General features: G+C 39.6%; 1 protein-coding gene and 1 long non-coding RNA gene across 9 annotated transcripts in view; one reads left to right on the forward strand and one right to left on the reverse strand.

Annotated features, from left to right (window-relative positions):
- LOC133478150 (suppressor of tumorigenicity 7 protein homolog) overlaps positions 1–13,795 on the reverse strand; it is a 30,922-nt gene extending 17,127 nt beyond the window's left edge. For 2 of the 7 annotated variants that reach the window (XM_061773858.1, XM_061773852.1), the window contains exons 1-2: positions 13,541–13,792; positions 7,717–7,752 (exon numbers count right to left, since the gene is read on the reverse strand). In XM_061773858.1, the coding sequence (XP_061629842.1) occupies positions 7,717–7,738 (22 nt within the window). In that variant the 5' untranslated portion in view covers positions 7,739–7,752; positions 13,541–13,792. Of the gene's footprint in view, positions 1–7,716; positions 8,141–13,540 lie in introns of all 7 variants that reach the window. The other 5 variants (XM_061773856.1, XM_061773855.1, XM_061773853.1 and 2 more) reach the window with 5 other exon arrangements.
- Positions 1,048–1,849, forward strand: LOC133478152 (uncharacterized). 2 transcript variants are annotated; one of them, XR_009788589.1, is made up of 3 exons: positions 1,048–1,202; positions 1,332–1,444; positions 1,589–1,849. It is a non-coding gene; the product is annotated as an uncharacterized LOC133478152 (long non-coding RNA). The 2 variants fall into 2 exon arrangements; XR_009788588.1 differs by having other exon boundaries at positions 1,048–1,197.
- Positions 13,796–15,612: the final 1,817 nt, after the last annotated feature.

Genomic DNA, 15,612 nt, shown 5'->3' on the forward strand with positions numbered 1-15,612 from the left:
GCCATAATTTGTTTTCAATGAACTTATTTAAGGAAGGAAGGAAGGAAGAAGGCTCTAACTACCACTTTTAGGATCACCACCTAGTCAACAAACACAAACCCAGCCTTGAAACTGTAAAAATGGCCTTAAACCCTAACTTAAAAGCTTAACCCAACCTGAATTTGAAACCATGATCTGAAACCCTTAAGCCAGGCTACAAACCCTGACCTAAAACCTGAACCCTGGCTTGAAACCTTACTTTGTACCCCTAAACCTTTCATGAAACCGCAACATTGCCCTTGAAACTCTAATTTGAAACACTAACCCTAGCTTGAAACCATGAATTCAAATCCCAACTCAGGCTAGAAACCCTAACTTAATTTGAAACCCGAACCCTGGCTAGAAACCCTATTCTAAAACGCTGATGTTGGCTGAAAACCTTAACTTTTAATCCCTAAAACTTCCACAAAACCCTTATACTGGCCTTGAAACCCCAGTTTAAAATCCAAACCCTTCTTTGAAGCCCTAACCCTGATGATTTCAAACGCTAACCAAGTCTAGAAACCTTAATTTGAAACCCAAACCCTGGCCTGAGATCTTATTTTGAAACATTACTTTGAAATCCTAAACCTTCAATGGAACCTTAACTTGAAACCTTAAACCAGGCTATAAACCTTAATTTGAAACCTGAACCCTCACTTGAAACCTTATTTTGAAACATTAACCCTTGTTTGAAACCATGATTTCAAACCCTAACCCAGGCTAGAAACCTGAAACCCTAATTTGAAACCCTAATCTTGCCTTGAAACCTCATTTCGAAACTCCCAAACCTTCCATGAAACTAACGCTGGCCTTGAAACCCCATTTGAGCTACCCTAGAACCCGAACCTTGGCTTAAAACTAGTGATGGGACGAACAACACTGGTGCGCCAGCACTATGCCGAGCACACGAGTGAAACCCCGTATTGGTGCGTGTATCGCTTTAAGAAACAAATCATGTGACCGATACAGGAAGTGTGTTGTTTGGATGTGCCGCGCCAAATTGTGTTTATAAGGGAACAAAGTGTGTCGACATGCTGTGGATTTGTTGGAAGGAGTTTTGCTGTTGCAGTTGGATTTTGAATTTTCGCTTGCCCTCACCTTGTTCCACTGACGTCATGGATCGTTCAAAGACGTTTCCCCCAGTATGGAATAATTTTGATCTTTTGACGCCAAAAGGTAAGGTAAAGTAAATCTTTTTCTCCTTTGGGCATTGTTTACTGTTAGTTTTTTTTAATTAAATATGTTTGTACTCTTTTCTGGTAAGAGGTTTGAATTGTTTTCAGATAAATTCACTTTTCATTTTATTGTAGGTGAAGTGTCGGCTCTGCTCCACAGAGCTAGCTTACATCAATAAGAGCACTTCATCAATGCTGAGGCATTATACAGCTCGGCATGGCAATGAAGAATTGGCAGTTACCCGTGTGTATGTTGAAATTCTCACAAAAAATGTGAATTTTCAAAAATAGTTTATTACACACAAAAGGCTTTGTGTGACTTTGTAATATTGTTTGTAAAAATTACAGTCCTTTAATATGCTTTTAACTAAATATTTCCTTTCGGCTTGCAGTTCCTAACAAGCAAGCAGTGGATGAGGCTGTGGTCAACATAATCAAAGACCGTCAGCCACTTACCATTGTTGAAAATGAGGGATTAAGGGAGCTCCTGAAGCTCATCAACTTGCACTTCAATTTTTATGCTTACCATCTTCATCTGTACCCTGTGAAAGAGTTTTTTCTAAGCCAGGGGAACTGGTGTCTAAGAGGAGAAATCGCCTTGGAGCAAAGACACTTCAAAAACATTTGTTCCTCAATAAAAATGCATAAATGAATCAATTTTAAGTCGTTTATTTCGTATGATTGAACACTTAAGTTAACAAAATTCCATACATAAGTTAAACATTAACTGAATTTTATTACAGACAAATTTGCTATATTTTACATACCAACTCATTTTAGCATTTACACAAACAAGGTTTTAAGCAAATTTTAAACTCTTCTCATAAACAACTCGGCAAACAAATTGAGCAAATGAAATTATACAATGATGAGATCATATTTTCAAAGGCTAGCGATTAAATATTTCACAGGCTGATGTTGGGTTTGCAGCATTTAAGCTTTTCCATCTAGAAATTGTCATCTTGTTTACCTGCAATGATTTTAGAACTACTGCAGGGGTCACTATTGAGTGACAACACAGTGTCAATACAGTGCTGACACAGTTTGTGTAATGTGTCAATACACGCTTTGAGGTATCATCATACCATCACTACTTAAAACCCTTATCTGAAACCCCAATCCTGCCTTGAAACATGACTTTGAAGCCCTAACCCTTCCATGAAACCCTAACACTGGCCTTGAAACTTTAATTTTAAAACTTAACCTAATTTATAACCCCAGACTTGGCTTGAAACCATGATTTCAAACCATAAACCAGGCTAGAAAAACTTAAAACCTGACTTGAAAGCCTAATCCTGCTTTGAAACCTTACGTTGAAACCTTAAACCTTCCAACTCTATTTTGAAGCCGCAATCCCTTAGTTGATACCAACTAGAACTTGAAAGGCTTTATCTCAGATGCTTTTATTGAACAGATCAATTTGTGTTGCAGTGTTGTGGAAATTTCCAGCATTTATGAGATTGAACTGTGTTTTATGAACCTGATTATAAAAGTACAGTTAGAGAATGAAAATATGTTAAAGTGTATACCTACTTTTGAACCAGCCACTATAATTTAAAAAAAAAAAAAAAAAAAAAAAAAAAAAAACTTGCTTCAGTGTTGTATTTACAAAGTCCAGCAATGGAGCTTAGAGTGTAGGGTTTGACATGCATCAAGCGGTGGCGAGGGCGATTGAGACAAAGGCGGCACTCAGATGAGCGGCAGGCCAGCCTGGTTGACACGTGTGCAAACAGAGTGCAGCTGCTCGGCCATTGAGTGGTGTGGAGTGGAGCCTCTCGTCCTTTCAGAATGAACTCATTGACAACGACTACTGCTGCTGACTCTTCAGCCTCTTCCAGTCACAGTCAGTGGATACTCCAGTATATTTTTGTAACGTGGTAGTAGTTAACCAGCCCAATATTATTACTACGATACAAACAATGAAACACTCTACTAGTAGAGTGTAAACAAAACTTTCTCGCAAAATACTTTACCGTTTGATCACAAATGACAAGCATGCTGCAGCTAGCTAGCATCTCCACTCTCCTCCTTTTTTGTCAAACGTCACAAACAGATGGACTCAAATGCATCAAGATCAAAATCAAAGTAATTTGCTCACAAAAAGTTGGTCAATGCCGGCGCTACGGCCAAGCCAACAGATGTGGGGAAAAAAACAAAGTGGACACTGACCAAAATTAAGGCAGTAACAGTGTTGCCATGGCTCAACAGAAATAAAACCACAATAGTGATGATAGCGCAAAATCAAAGCTCTTTGTCCACAAAAAGCTGGTCCATATCGGCTACAGCCAAGCCAACGGACATGGGACAGATATCAGGAAGGGAAAAATTGGTTTAAGAGAAACAACACTTAAAGACAACACATGAGTCAAAAGAGGCAAATAAGTTGTTTGTTCACAAAAAGTCTGTCCCATCCAGCCAATTGGAATGGTAAAAAAAACAATGTACAAACTTACCAAATATAATTAGTAACAGCGCTAGACTGGCTTAACACAAGAAACAATGCAAAATAAAATTTGTCACAGCATAAGCATAGTTTAACAGTGACAAAAGAGCCCAAATCAGTCTTTTGTTTATAAAACGTTTTCCTGCACATTGGCTCTCTTTTTAAATGAACACTCCCCTGGTGGCCTGCTGCCATTGGCTCACTGTGTGCGAGCGGCAGCAGGCAGAAGCAATTGCACGCTGCTCCGCCACTAGCAACCCGGCAGCGTGAGTCGCCCAGCCAATCGATAACACTGATGGTAATGGAGGGGAGGTGGGTAAACCACAGCAACCCCAAGAGCAGAGTGGAGGCTCCTCATTTACACACAAATGTGGCAACCAGATTAGAAACACACTGTAATAGCAACTTCAGGCATAACAATACTGTTTTGACTTCATTCACAATTTTACATCAAATCCAATAGTCTACTCTTGAATAACTATAACTGTAACATGCAAAAAAAATGATCAGGTTGTACTTCATAAGAGCATATTATCATATCTTACGTTTTATAATGAATCAGGCACAAAGCAGCAGTTTTCCTTCCTTAACTCTAGATATAGTTGTCTATTTATATAGCTAGTAACAACACAATGCATATGAATTAAACTTTTCCAGGCCATGGTCATGATTAGGCACATTTACGTGTTGCTTCGTGACATTCAGGCATTTATAACCTGGATAGTTCCGCACTCTTACATATCGTGTTGTGACATTCAGGCATAATGCAGCACTGTTTTCCTTCATTAATATCAATTTTGTACATCTATTTTCTGTTTTGTTTTAAAATATCTTGCAAAAACGGGACAATAATTATAACCTGAAAATATCTGGACGTTTCCACCATTTTTTCTTAGTTTCAAGACATCTTGCCATATCAAGGCACAATAATTATATCCTCAAAATGAACGGGTATTTACATGTTGTTTCTTGTCATTCAGCCATAACACCGCACTGTTTTCCCTCATTAATATCCAATCCATAGCATAGTGTTCCTCCTCTTCCTCTGTGGCTCACTGTGCTTGGAGCGCACAAGACAAAAATAGCCCGAGTCAGCAGTTACCACAGAAACACGATCTCGCTCTCTCTCAATTGTTTTGCCCCCCCCCCCCCCCCCAAAAAAAAATTTCATTTATCTATTTATTTAAAGGAGCGTTACCATGGCAACAGAGACAGCTGCTCACTGTCATCATGCTGGCCAATGGCAGACAACCTGGAGCGTGTCCGGTAAAAAGCAGGCGTCGTCGTGACTTTTGACCGTGACGTGAAAATATTAACAACCCGCCACCAGCAACTGCCAATCAAACATCGATCAAAATATCCCGTCTACTATTACAGCCAGTGTGCCGTTCAATATCCAGGCATAAAAGTGTGTCACGACGAGCTGTCAAAAATATACACACTGGTCACTACATTAGGCACAGGAGGTTCTTCATTCAGCTAACTTTTCAGGCTAACAAACAACCACATGTAAAGGCCAAAATGACAATGCTTTATAATTTTTTTTCAAAAGCTAGCGGTTTCAGGCGACTGAATACTCTGACACAGTTTGACTTTTCAAAAACTGATTTAAACCAGTCTTCCAAGGAGTTGGGTCTTCAGACTACAAATGACCAATGTCATTTAACGATCCAGCCATCCATTCATTTTCCAAAGGTTAGTGTTTTCAGGTTACACAACGAAGCCGGCAAACTGTTTTCAAATTTGCGTTTTCAGGCTACAAAACATCATGTAAACGGACAAACAAAATAAACTTTTTTTATTTTTGCAACCTGTTTTCAAACTTGTCTTGTTTTTTAGGTTTATAAAGCAGGGTTATGAAAATGACCGACCAAAACTACATCATTTTTATCATTTTCAGAATCTGATCTCAAACATGGTCTCAAATGGTTGTTTTATCAGACTACAAAACAACTGTCATGTAACCAAAACATTATTTTTTTTTAGCATTTTCAGAAACTGTTTGCAAACCTGTGTGTGGACAGCACAAGTTCTAACACAGCTCCCGAAAATAGAGGGTTGTATCATAAAAACACAAAGACAAAAAACAGCGCCTGAACATTTGGGGGGGTAAAATTCCAAGCTTTATGTTGATTTCTATATCTGTTGAACAACGTACTGAACAATGACACGAGTTGAAAAAGCTAAAAACAGCTGTGTGGGGCCTTAAAAACACAGTGGGAAATCCCCAGTCAAACCGACTTTGTGAAAGCTTTAATTCTGACCCTCAGCTGACCTCCATTTTGGGCTGGGATTCCCAATCTCAGGCACTCTTGGTGGGATCAAAGCTGGACACCAATCTTCCAGCTGCATCGCTATTGTGAGAAGGCCGTGTAGCGCTTCATGATGCGTGCGTGTGTGTGTGTTGTGTGTTTGTTGCCTTACCTTGTGTATTACCTCCAATAGTCAAGTGTTTAACTTGCACGTAAATACAACACTCTGCATTTCCTTGCCTTGTACTTATTACGTGTACAGTTCCCTGCTATTCGTGGGGTATTGGGATTGAGCCCTTCGGCAAATAGCAAAAAAACGCGAGTAATTGACAGCCCAGTCTAACAATGTAAAAATGGCTTGTATTAATAGTTGAAACCAAAAATATATCACAAACCATTATCCCAAAATATATAATTTCAAACTAATTTTACATGATTAACCTTAAAATTAATAGCTCAAAGATGATTTGATTTAGAAAACAGGAACTATAAATCCGCATGTACAGTACATGCGGTGAAGACTCTCTGTAACTTCCGCCCACAACCCAGGCTAAACTTAGCTCCTCCCCGACATGACATATGATGTTGGTCTGTCAGTCGAGATGCATCATTTCAACATACTTCCTTGACACCAATTGCTACTTTAATATTATCCAAGGCTTTGGTGCCATCTTGTGGCATCTTCAAGGAGCAATGTAACAAATAGCCGCCATCTTTGTGGAATTTTCTAAAATACCATTGAATGAGCAATTCAAACACCTCTAAAATCCTCCATAAATACATTCCCCCCCCAAAAAAAACACCGGCTTACCAAAGTACACGACCTATTCTACTGCCCAAACTGCTCTTCTCACAAATAATGTTCCATTTGCACCAAGTGGACTTTTTAGGGCACGTGATGCCATTTGAAATCTCATGACACACCAATCTCATTGACGCACCAACTTGGAGAAACCCTTGGAATTTCAGCCCATATGAGCTTATTGGTGGATATTTTTGACTGAAACTTGTCAACCAATCAGAGAAGGGGTTCTCCAAAAAGCAGACGAAACGAATGGGTCCAGGAGGTATGTTGAGAAATCAATTATACTCTTTTACTCTAATTTTAAGGTGTTTTTTGACGAGATTTCAATAGGCGATATCACATAAAAACGTTCCCCAAAAAGGCAATTTAAAAAAAAAAAAAAAAAAAGTCATAATACAAATTTTAAAATCAAATCAAAATTTCTCCGAAACCCATCAACCGTTTTTCAAAATTCTTGGCGCGTTGTAAAAGTTGCCATTTGAACCAGACTCTGCATTTTGACAGACTTTAATTTTGGGGAAATACATTGCTACTTATAGCTGAGTTTTTCAGCAAATAGCTGAGGATAGATTCTACAGAAATAAAAATGGTGACTGGAGAATTGGTGAATGGCGAACCGCCAATAGACAAGGGTTCACTGTAATGACAATAAAGTTGAATCTAAGCTAAAAACACATGTTGAGACAAGAGGCCATAGCGTCAATTTTTTGACACACCATCCCCACCACACACACACGCACACGTGCGCACACACACACACTCACACACACACACTCACACACACACACACACAGTATACACAGTAGAAGGCGGCAAGTAGGAGAATGCGAGGCAAATCTCAGCGGGACCACGGGCTAGCTTGTGGGGCTAAAATGGTAGATCCCAGATTTCTACCACCAGCAACAACAGGAAGAGGAGGATGCACAGTTAGATAGAAAGATAGATAGCGAGACATTAGCCTCTTTTTCTTTCCTTCCAACACACAAGAGGCAAGAGGACGGTGGCGACGGTGGTACTTACGCGACGACTCTGTGCCGAACATGGCTGGATTGGGAGCTGTGATGGAGAGAAAGGAGGATGAGGAGGAGGAGAATAAGGGGGGGTGACGGAGAGAGGAGGAGAGGAGTAGTGAGCAGGCAGCTACACAGCAGGGGTCATCAAAGAAACACAATGCAGCCGCCCGCCAGACGCGTAAAACGTCCCGGACGCCAAAAAAACAAAAGAGGCCCGGCGGAGCTTCACAAACGCCTTTAACGCCGACACTCCTCAGCCCCGGTCAGATCCAGTTAGCAGCTCGCATGGCGCCTCTCTCTCTCCCTCTCTCTCTCAGGTCCATCCTTTTGCTTTTGTGTTGTCATTGCCCCTCACTGGAAGAGGGAGGGCGAGGGGAGAAAAGGGGGGAGGAAGCTTTGAAGGAAGAAAAACCCAGGAACAGACGCTGAAGCTTCAGTCAGACAATAGACACACGACGCGTGTGACGTCACAGCCAGGATGGAGGGATGAGGGGATGGAGGGAGCAAGATGGGACAGAAAGGCATGAAGGGCAAATGGAAAAGATGTGAATGAATGTAAAATGAAGATAGGTTTACGTCACAATGACAGACCATTTATTTAATTTCCCTATAATAAGATCCATGATCCATCTATCACGTTTTATCACTAAAAACACTGTAACTTGCATGTCAAGCCAAACATTAGCGTAATGATGATGTAAACAAACACCAAATGACACCGTTTATGTAATTTTCATAATCTGTTTTCAAACCAGTTTTCAAATGGTTGTTTTCATGTGACACAACGGTGACATGTAAACAAGCAGCCGAAACAATTATTTCCATCATTTTCACACTTTTCAAATGTACGTGTTTTTGGGCTACAAAACATCGTCGTCACATAATAAAATTACAGATTTGATCATTTCCACAAACTCTTTTCGAACCGGTTTTCATATGGTTGCGTTTTCTGACTACAAAATAACATGTAACTGATTGACCAAAATGACAATTATTATTTTTTTTTTTCAAACTGTGTGCAAAATCATTTTTCCAAACTGTTTTCAAATGTTTTTAGATTTCAAAATGATGTGTTGTGTAGATCAACGGCTAAGAGCATTTTCAGAAACTGATTTCAAACATGCTTTAACAATTTTTATTTTTGTCATTTTCAGAAACCGTTTTCAAATTGGTTTACAAATGCGATTTAAAGAGACAAAATGACGTAATGAAACGAAAACGACAACCATTTCTATTGCAGTTTAGGGTCACCTAGGAATCTCTTCACGGCACAAGACATTTGGCCACGATTTCACCATCTGGACCCGATTTATTAAGACTTTCCCGTTTAATGGCAAGTCGTCAGACTTCACTGCCATGCAATTTAGAGTCGCCTATCAGTCTAGTATATGTGCTTTAAATTTTAAGCAATCTGAGAAAATCTCTGGCCAGAGTTTGTGTTTGAAAGACACCTGACAGATGATGGCCGCTAAAATAAATGGTTCAAACCAAAATGGCAGACTTGCTGTGTCTTTTCGGTCATTGCTTCTTGAGACTTTTTTTGTGGAGTTACTTGTGATTGACATGACTACCAACCTTCAGGTTTCTAAGTGAAACCCATTTTGGGGGCCGAACTCTTAAATAGACTCCAGGGGGTGCTACCAAGCCGAAAAGTTCGTCCCTGGATATGAGAGCCCTATAATTGTTACTTCAAACCAAAATGGAAGACTTCCTGTCTTTTCGGACATGGCTTCTTAAAACTTTTTGTGGGTCCACTCATGTTCAACATTCCATGTTGCTCAGTAAAAATGGCTTCAGGGGCTGAATTTCCCCCAAATAATGTATAATAGGTGTATTTTATGTCCGCATCTGCTTGTTAAAATGAATGTGTGTATGTAATTGTCACTCTTCCTCTCGCCCCGCTAAAGACATCTCCAGGGCTGAACTTAATTACACTTGAGGGTCCCTCCCCAAAGTGAAAGTGCACACACTGGTAGCCCCACTGTTGTTCTTGTGCCCCCTGTGGCCCAGCGCTGGTACTGCCAGGGGTTTGGGTCTGCTCTATAGGGATACTGAGAGACAATATTTTCCGACAACCTGGATAAACAAACGCACACAGCAATTACGTTTCTGCGTCACTAAGCACTAAATCACTTAGGGCACTTTTGTATTTAAGTCTTTGAAGGACACCTGGAAAATTGCCAAACTGAACCTTAAATGGACTTTCAAACCAAAATGGTGGACTTCCTATGTCTTTACAGGCATAGCTTCTTGAGACTTTCGGGGGGGGGGGGTTAAACTCATGACAACCGAATGTTGCTAAGTGATTCTGGCTTTGGGGGCTTAACTTGCAAAATGTTATGTGGTGCACTAACATGTCCTAATGGCGAGTCATTAAACTTCAATCTGTCTAGTATAAGTGGTTAAAATTAGGTAGCAATTGGAAAAAATCTCCAAGATCAGTCCATCTTCTAAGGCCCCGTGGAAAATCGCCCAAATTATCGTTAAATTGTAGCTTAAAACCTAAATGGCAGACTTCTTGTGTCTTTTCGGGCATGGCTTCTTGACACTTTTGTGGCACTGGTATTATTCATGATAGACCTAAGTTCCAAATTCCATGTTGCTAAGTCAAACTGAATTCAGGGGCTGAATTTTAAAATCACTTCAGGAGGTGCTACCGAGTTGCTAAATTCTTCTTTTAAAGATCCTAAAATGGCCGCTTTAAACCAAAACGACAGACTTCCTCATCTTTTCGGACATGGCTTATTGACCCTTTTTGGTGGGTCTACTCATGAGAGAGACGTCTAAAACTTTTTGCTAAGGGAAACTCACGTTACTGGCTGAATTTACAAAACATTTCAATGGCTGCTACTGAGCAGAGAAATTCATCTTTGAAAGATCCGTGGAAAATGGACCGCTTCAAACCAAAATTTCACACTCCAGTGTCTTTTCAGGCATGGCCTTGTCAGACCTTTTCGTGGTTTTACTCGTGATACACATGCCTACGAAATGTTATTTTGCCAAGTGAAACTGGCTTCAGTAGCTGAATTAAAAAAATATTTCAGTCGGTGCTACAAAGCAACAAGTTTGTCTTTGAAGGATACATAGAAACGAGTCCAAAAAGCCAGACTTCCTGTGCATTTTCAGGGATGACATCTTTACTTTTTTGTGGGTCTACTTATGATAGACCTACTAAATCTGATGTTGCTAAGTGAAACTCGCTTTGAGGACTGAATTTTCCACGATAAGCGGCACAAAACTAGAAACAACTAATAGCGACGACTGTGACGAGACAGATTTGCGTCCCTAACTCTTAAGTGTGGCTAATAGCAGCTAACAACATCTTGGCACTTATATAATTAGCATTGAATTGCCTCTGACAAACGTAGCTAATTATTTTTCCAATCAAGTAGCTCCACTAGCGCGCAGTGTAAAAGCACCTCACACGTAAGCTGTTAAAAAGATTTGGGATCAATGTCAAATGTAGCCCCCCTCAACCACACTAACATCACATGCTAGCTGGCGGTTGCCAAGCAACTAAAAAGAAGCATAAGAGTCAAGATGAGGAGCTGGAGGGAGAAAGAACATCTTTGATTACGGCTGTGACGTGACAATTTTACAGGTTCTGAATGATGTTAGCGGTCTCGGTTAGCTCCCAAACAAAATCTAAAATCTTGGATAGTACTACCTATTATAGCCATCCAACTGAGCGTGGCCTGGGTGATATGGCCTTAAAAAAACAACAACTGATTTTTGGGGAAAATGTACCCCCCTTTGCTTATAGAAAAAGCAAATGACAAAACAAGTTTTGCTTTTTTTTTTTTTTTTTTTCTCACTTCTGGGACTTGCTTTATTGCTACTGATTGCAAACAGCTTTCTTCTAGCATTTTTTTCCCAGCATTAACTTTCACGAAAATAATGGGGATAAATGCTTTTTCCATGCGCCGTGGATAAATGACTGAAGTGTACCATTGCGAAAAAATTACAGTTGGCGACTCTTTACCGCACACAAAGTGATCGTGCACAATAAGAGGAAACAGGCCACATAGGAGAGAATGGACATTTTGAGAAAATGTTGGCAATGATCGATAGCCCCATTCACTGACTACACTTGTGCATTTTTAGCCGGAGGCACACATTTTGAACATAGTCACTATTATTGAAAAGAAAAAAATTCCCCAATTTTTTTTTTTTTTTTTTCCTTTTAGTTTTTCGTTTTGGGGGGGAACCAGCCCTGAAAACACTTATCCCCTTTATTCAGATATTTGGGGGTTTAAAAAAAAAAACTATTATATGCTTGTATATATATATAGAGTGATAGTGAGAGAAAGAGAGCAAGAGAGAGAGAGCTCACAACAGTCAACTCGACTTTCATTCACTGGCGCCCAATTCACTCACCAGGCCAGGCCCCGCCTTTCAAAGCCATTCACATTCAAAGTCACAGATAACAGTGTAGAATGCAAGGATGGAGACATCTAGTGGGCAATAATAATACTTGCACCTCACATAATGATAATGAAAGAAATATTTTTTTAGCGGATTACTCGATTGGTCAATGGGATAATTGGTAGAAAATTATATTGTACAAATTATTTGCAACATTTGGCCCCATGTCTATGGCAGTGTTTAGCGCAATTGACTTCACAACACAACTGCCTTCCACCGGGTTCCTTTCTTGTCATACGCAAACCAATGAAAATGATTCTGCTCGTGTTGTCTGTTGTCTGCGGGAACTAAAGACATTTTTGAAAAGCAGTCACAGGAGGGGTCAGAAAAGTTGCTAAATTGTCAACAGTGACTGTTGCTTCACTGATGACACTCATTTGTTAGTGTAAGCAGTGCACTTGAGCGAGAACAGACTTTGAACTACAGAGGCCACAAAATATTGGATGACCGCGCCAAGACGCACTAGTGGGATTTATAAAACGTGTAGGAGAGGTTTCTACAAAAAGATGTGAAAGTGAACGACATGTTGGCGAGGAAGTGAAAGTTGAGTCAAACTCAAAGATCAACATGATGCAAAGTCTTCACTTCCATAAATGTGCCATACAGATGTTTTTACATTTTACTATTAAAAGCAGTTCCTTTCTTTTACACTTGCGTTACAATGAAATTTTAAAAAATGAGACATGGGAGTAATCAGCACTGTTGTTGAAATTAACACATTTCCTTGGACAAAGCGGATACAAAACTGGGTCAAACAGAAGTAGCTGTCAGAGGGGCCTTTTCTGGACACTCGTATGACAAAATCCAAGGTGCTTTTTGAAATGAAATTGACACTTTTATACTAAGTCTATAATGGAGAGACACTCTACGGAGGACGAAATAGCCAAAATATGAGACCTTTAAGTAGATTTTTTTAGACTTTATCTGTACTTTCTACTCATGTAAATAGTACCTCCTTGTACTTTTGCCACCACTGCTTTTAGATTTGAATATAATTATGAAAAAAATGACTTAACATGACCCGAACGGTCGGTGTGTGCGTGTATATATTATGTGATATGACCAAATTGCTTAGCCATTGAGCTTATTTTAGCTACACGAGATAGTTAAAATGTTAAGGGACAGCTGTCAAGTACCATGCGGCAGTCTGACATTGTGTGATTGTACACTTTGTAACAAGTCAGCATACAATAAGTACTGTACATTTAATACACCTTTTACCGACACGTTACGGGCTGCAAACAACCATGCAGCATTTTAATATGTAATCGGCGTTGCTCCTTGACAATGTAAACTTGTGTTAGCCACCTAGCCGGCTAAGGAACTTTTTTTTTTTTTTTTTAAATATATAAGAAAACAGTGGCGGCGGCGATAGTTTAGGTTGGAGGGTTATTTAAAACGCTCACCTTTTTTTAGTGCGCGGTGGTTAGATGCCTATCCGTTGCTAGCATTTCTTCCCCCAAGTGGCGGCGGAGGCTCCGAACATGCGCCCGGTATCCAGTAGTAGCACGCGGCGTGCATACGGGGCGACGTGTCTGTCCGTCTGTGGCGTGCTCGCTGGGAGCCAGGCTAACGTTGGCCGTGCTAGCAGCAGCCAGCAGCCAGCCAATGTTAGAGGACGGTTGCTTGTTTAGCTCCCGCCCGCCTCGGCACGTCGCTGTGGGATTCCTTTCCTTTTTTTTTTTTTCCTCTCCCCGAAGCTCACCTGGCAAAACCCACTTGAGTCGTTCTAGTAGCACAAGATGCGGATTTGTATAGGGGTAAAATACAAATATGTAAATAAAAAAATACAAATGTTTTTTTTTTGAAAAAACCCACCAACAACAAAAAATCTAATTAAATTAAAAACCGGAGATTTTAAAATTAGGACACCGTGAAGTAGCAATAAACTAGTTGAAGGACCCCTTTTGTTTCCATATAGTCCGCTTACAACTAAACTTGAACATTTCTGACATAAATATACATTTTACACATTTATTTAACATCCACATAAATCGCTGTGCGGCACGGTGGCCGACTGGTTAGAGCGTCAGCCTCACAGTTCTGAGGTGCGGGGTTCAATCCCCGTCCCCGCCTGTGTGGAGTTTGCATGTTCTCCCCGTGCCTGCGTGGGTTTTCTCCGGGCACTCCGGTTTCCTCCCACATCCCAAAAACATGCATTAATTGGAGACTCTAAATTGCCCGTAGGCATGACTGTGAGTGCGAATGGTTGTTTGTTTCGATGTGCCCTGCGATTGGCTGGCAACCAGTTCAGGGTGTACCCCGCCTCCTGCCCGATGACAGCTGGGATAGGCTCCAGCACGCCCGCGACCCTAGTGAGGAGAAGCGGCTCAGAAAATGGATGGATGGATAAATCGCTGTCCCCCTGTCTTGTGAATATATTTATCTGATCTATCATCTATCTGATCTATTTATTTTTTGGGGAAGGCATGATGTAAAATGAGAGCCAAAAATAGATTAATAACTGTAAATGTTCTACATTTTAACTTCTTCCCTAACATCCCTTTCAAAAATTGTTTTTCATATACAAACACACGATCTGTAAATTTATTGGCATAAATATAAATATGTACAATAAATAGATAAATTAATGTAGATGACAATGTAAAGCGTATAGACGAACCTTCTCTGAAGGAAAAAAAAAAATTCAAAAATTTTCCCCCAATTTAAATAATTTCCTAAACGAATGTGAAATCTTTTATTAAATCATTCACATTAAGACCAAATCAGCACTCTATGATATCATGAAGCAATTCCACACTACATTAAGATAAACATTTCCTAACTTTGTCATTTTCTTTTATTTCCTACCTATTTATCTATCATTTGAATTTGACCTGTTTTGAACAGGCACAAAAAATGACAACAAAAAAAAGATGTCCATTTTCAGCATTTTTACTTTTAATTTAATCTTGAACATCGCTTTTTGAAGTTCTTATACAAGCACAAGTGTAAATTTATCACCATAAAAACATATGTAAAATAAAATACAATTAGTAATTTAAATGGCAAATGTAAGGTGATAAGCCAACTTTAGCCCCTTAGCCACCAATACATATTTTACATATTTATTTAACAAATATATAGGGAGGATAAGCTGTTCAGGATGGATGGATAAAATGGTAAAAAATATATTTATCAATTAATTTAAAAATAAAAAAATAATTTCTATTTTTGGAAAGCTATGTAAAATGACAAACAAAAATATTTGTACTTTTAATTTACCTACCATTTTAAGTTTGCCTGGCAAAGGTTATTGGCAATAGCATAATGTGCGATAATGTATCTGCTTAAAATGTAAATATGTAAACAGATAAATTAAACTCGAATGACTTCCTCTGAAGTACCCCAGGTGTTCTTAAAAGGGACGTATTGTGCCATTTTTTTTATAGTATTTGGGATGTAATATTGTCTCTATGGTGCCTCAGTAAACGTGAAATATGAATTAAAATCGTCCACGCATTCCTGAGTTCCAAAC

The sequence above is a fragment of the Phyllopteryx taeniolatus genome, chromosome 5 (genome assembly GCF_024500385.1).
Source record: "Phyllopteryx taeniolatus isolate TA_2022b chromosome 5, UOR_Ptae_1.2, whole genome shotgun sequence".
Lineage (NCBI taxonomy): Eukaryota > Metazoa > Chordata > Actinopteri > Syngnathiformes > Syngnathidae > Phyllopteryx > Phyllopteryx taeniolatus.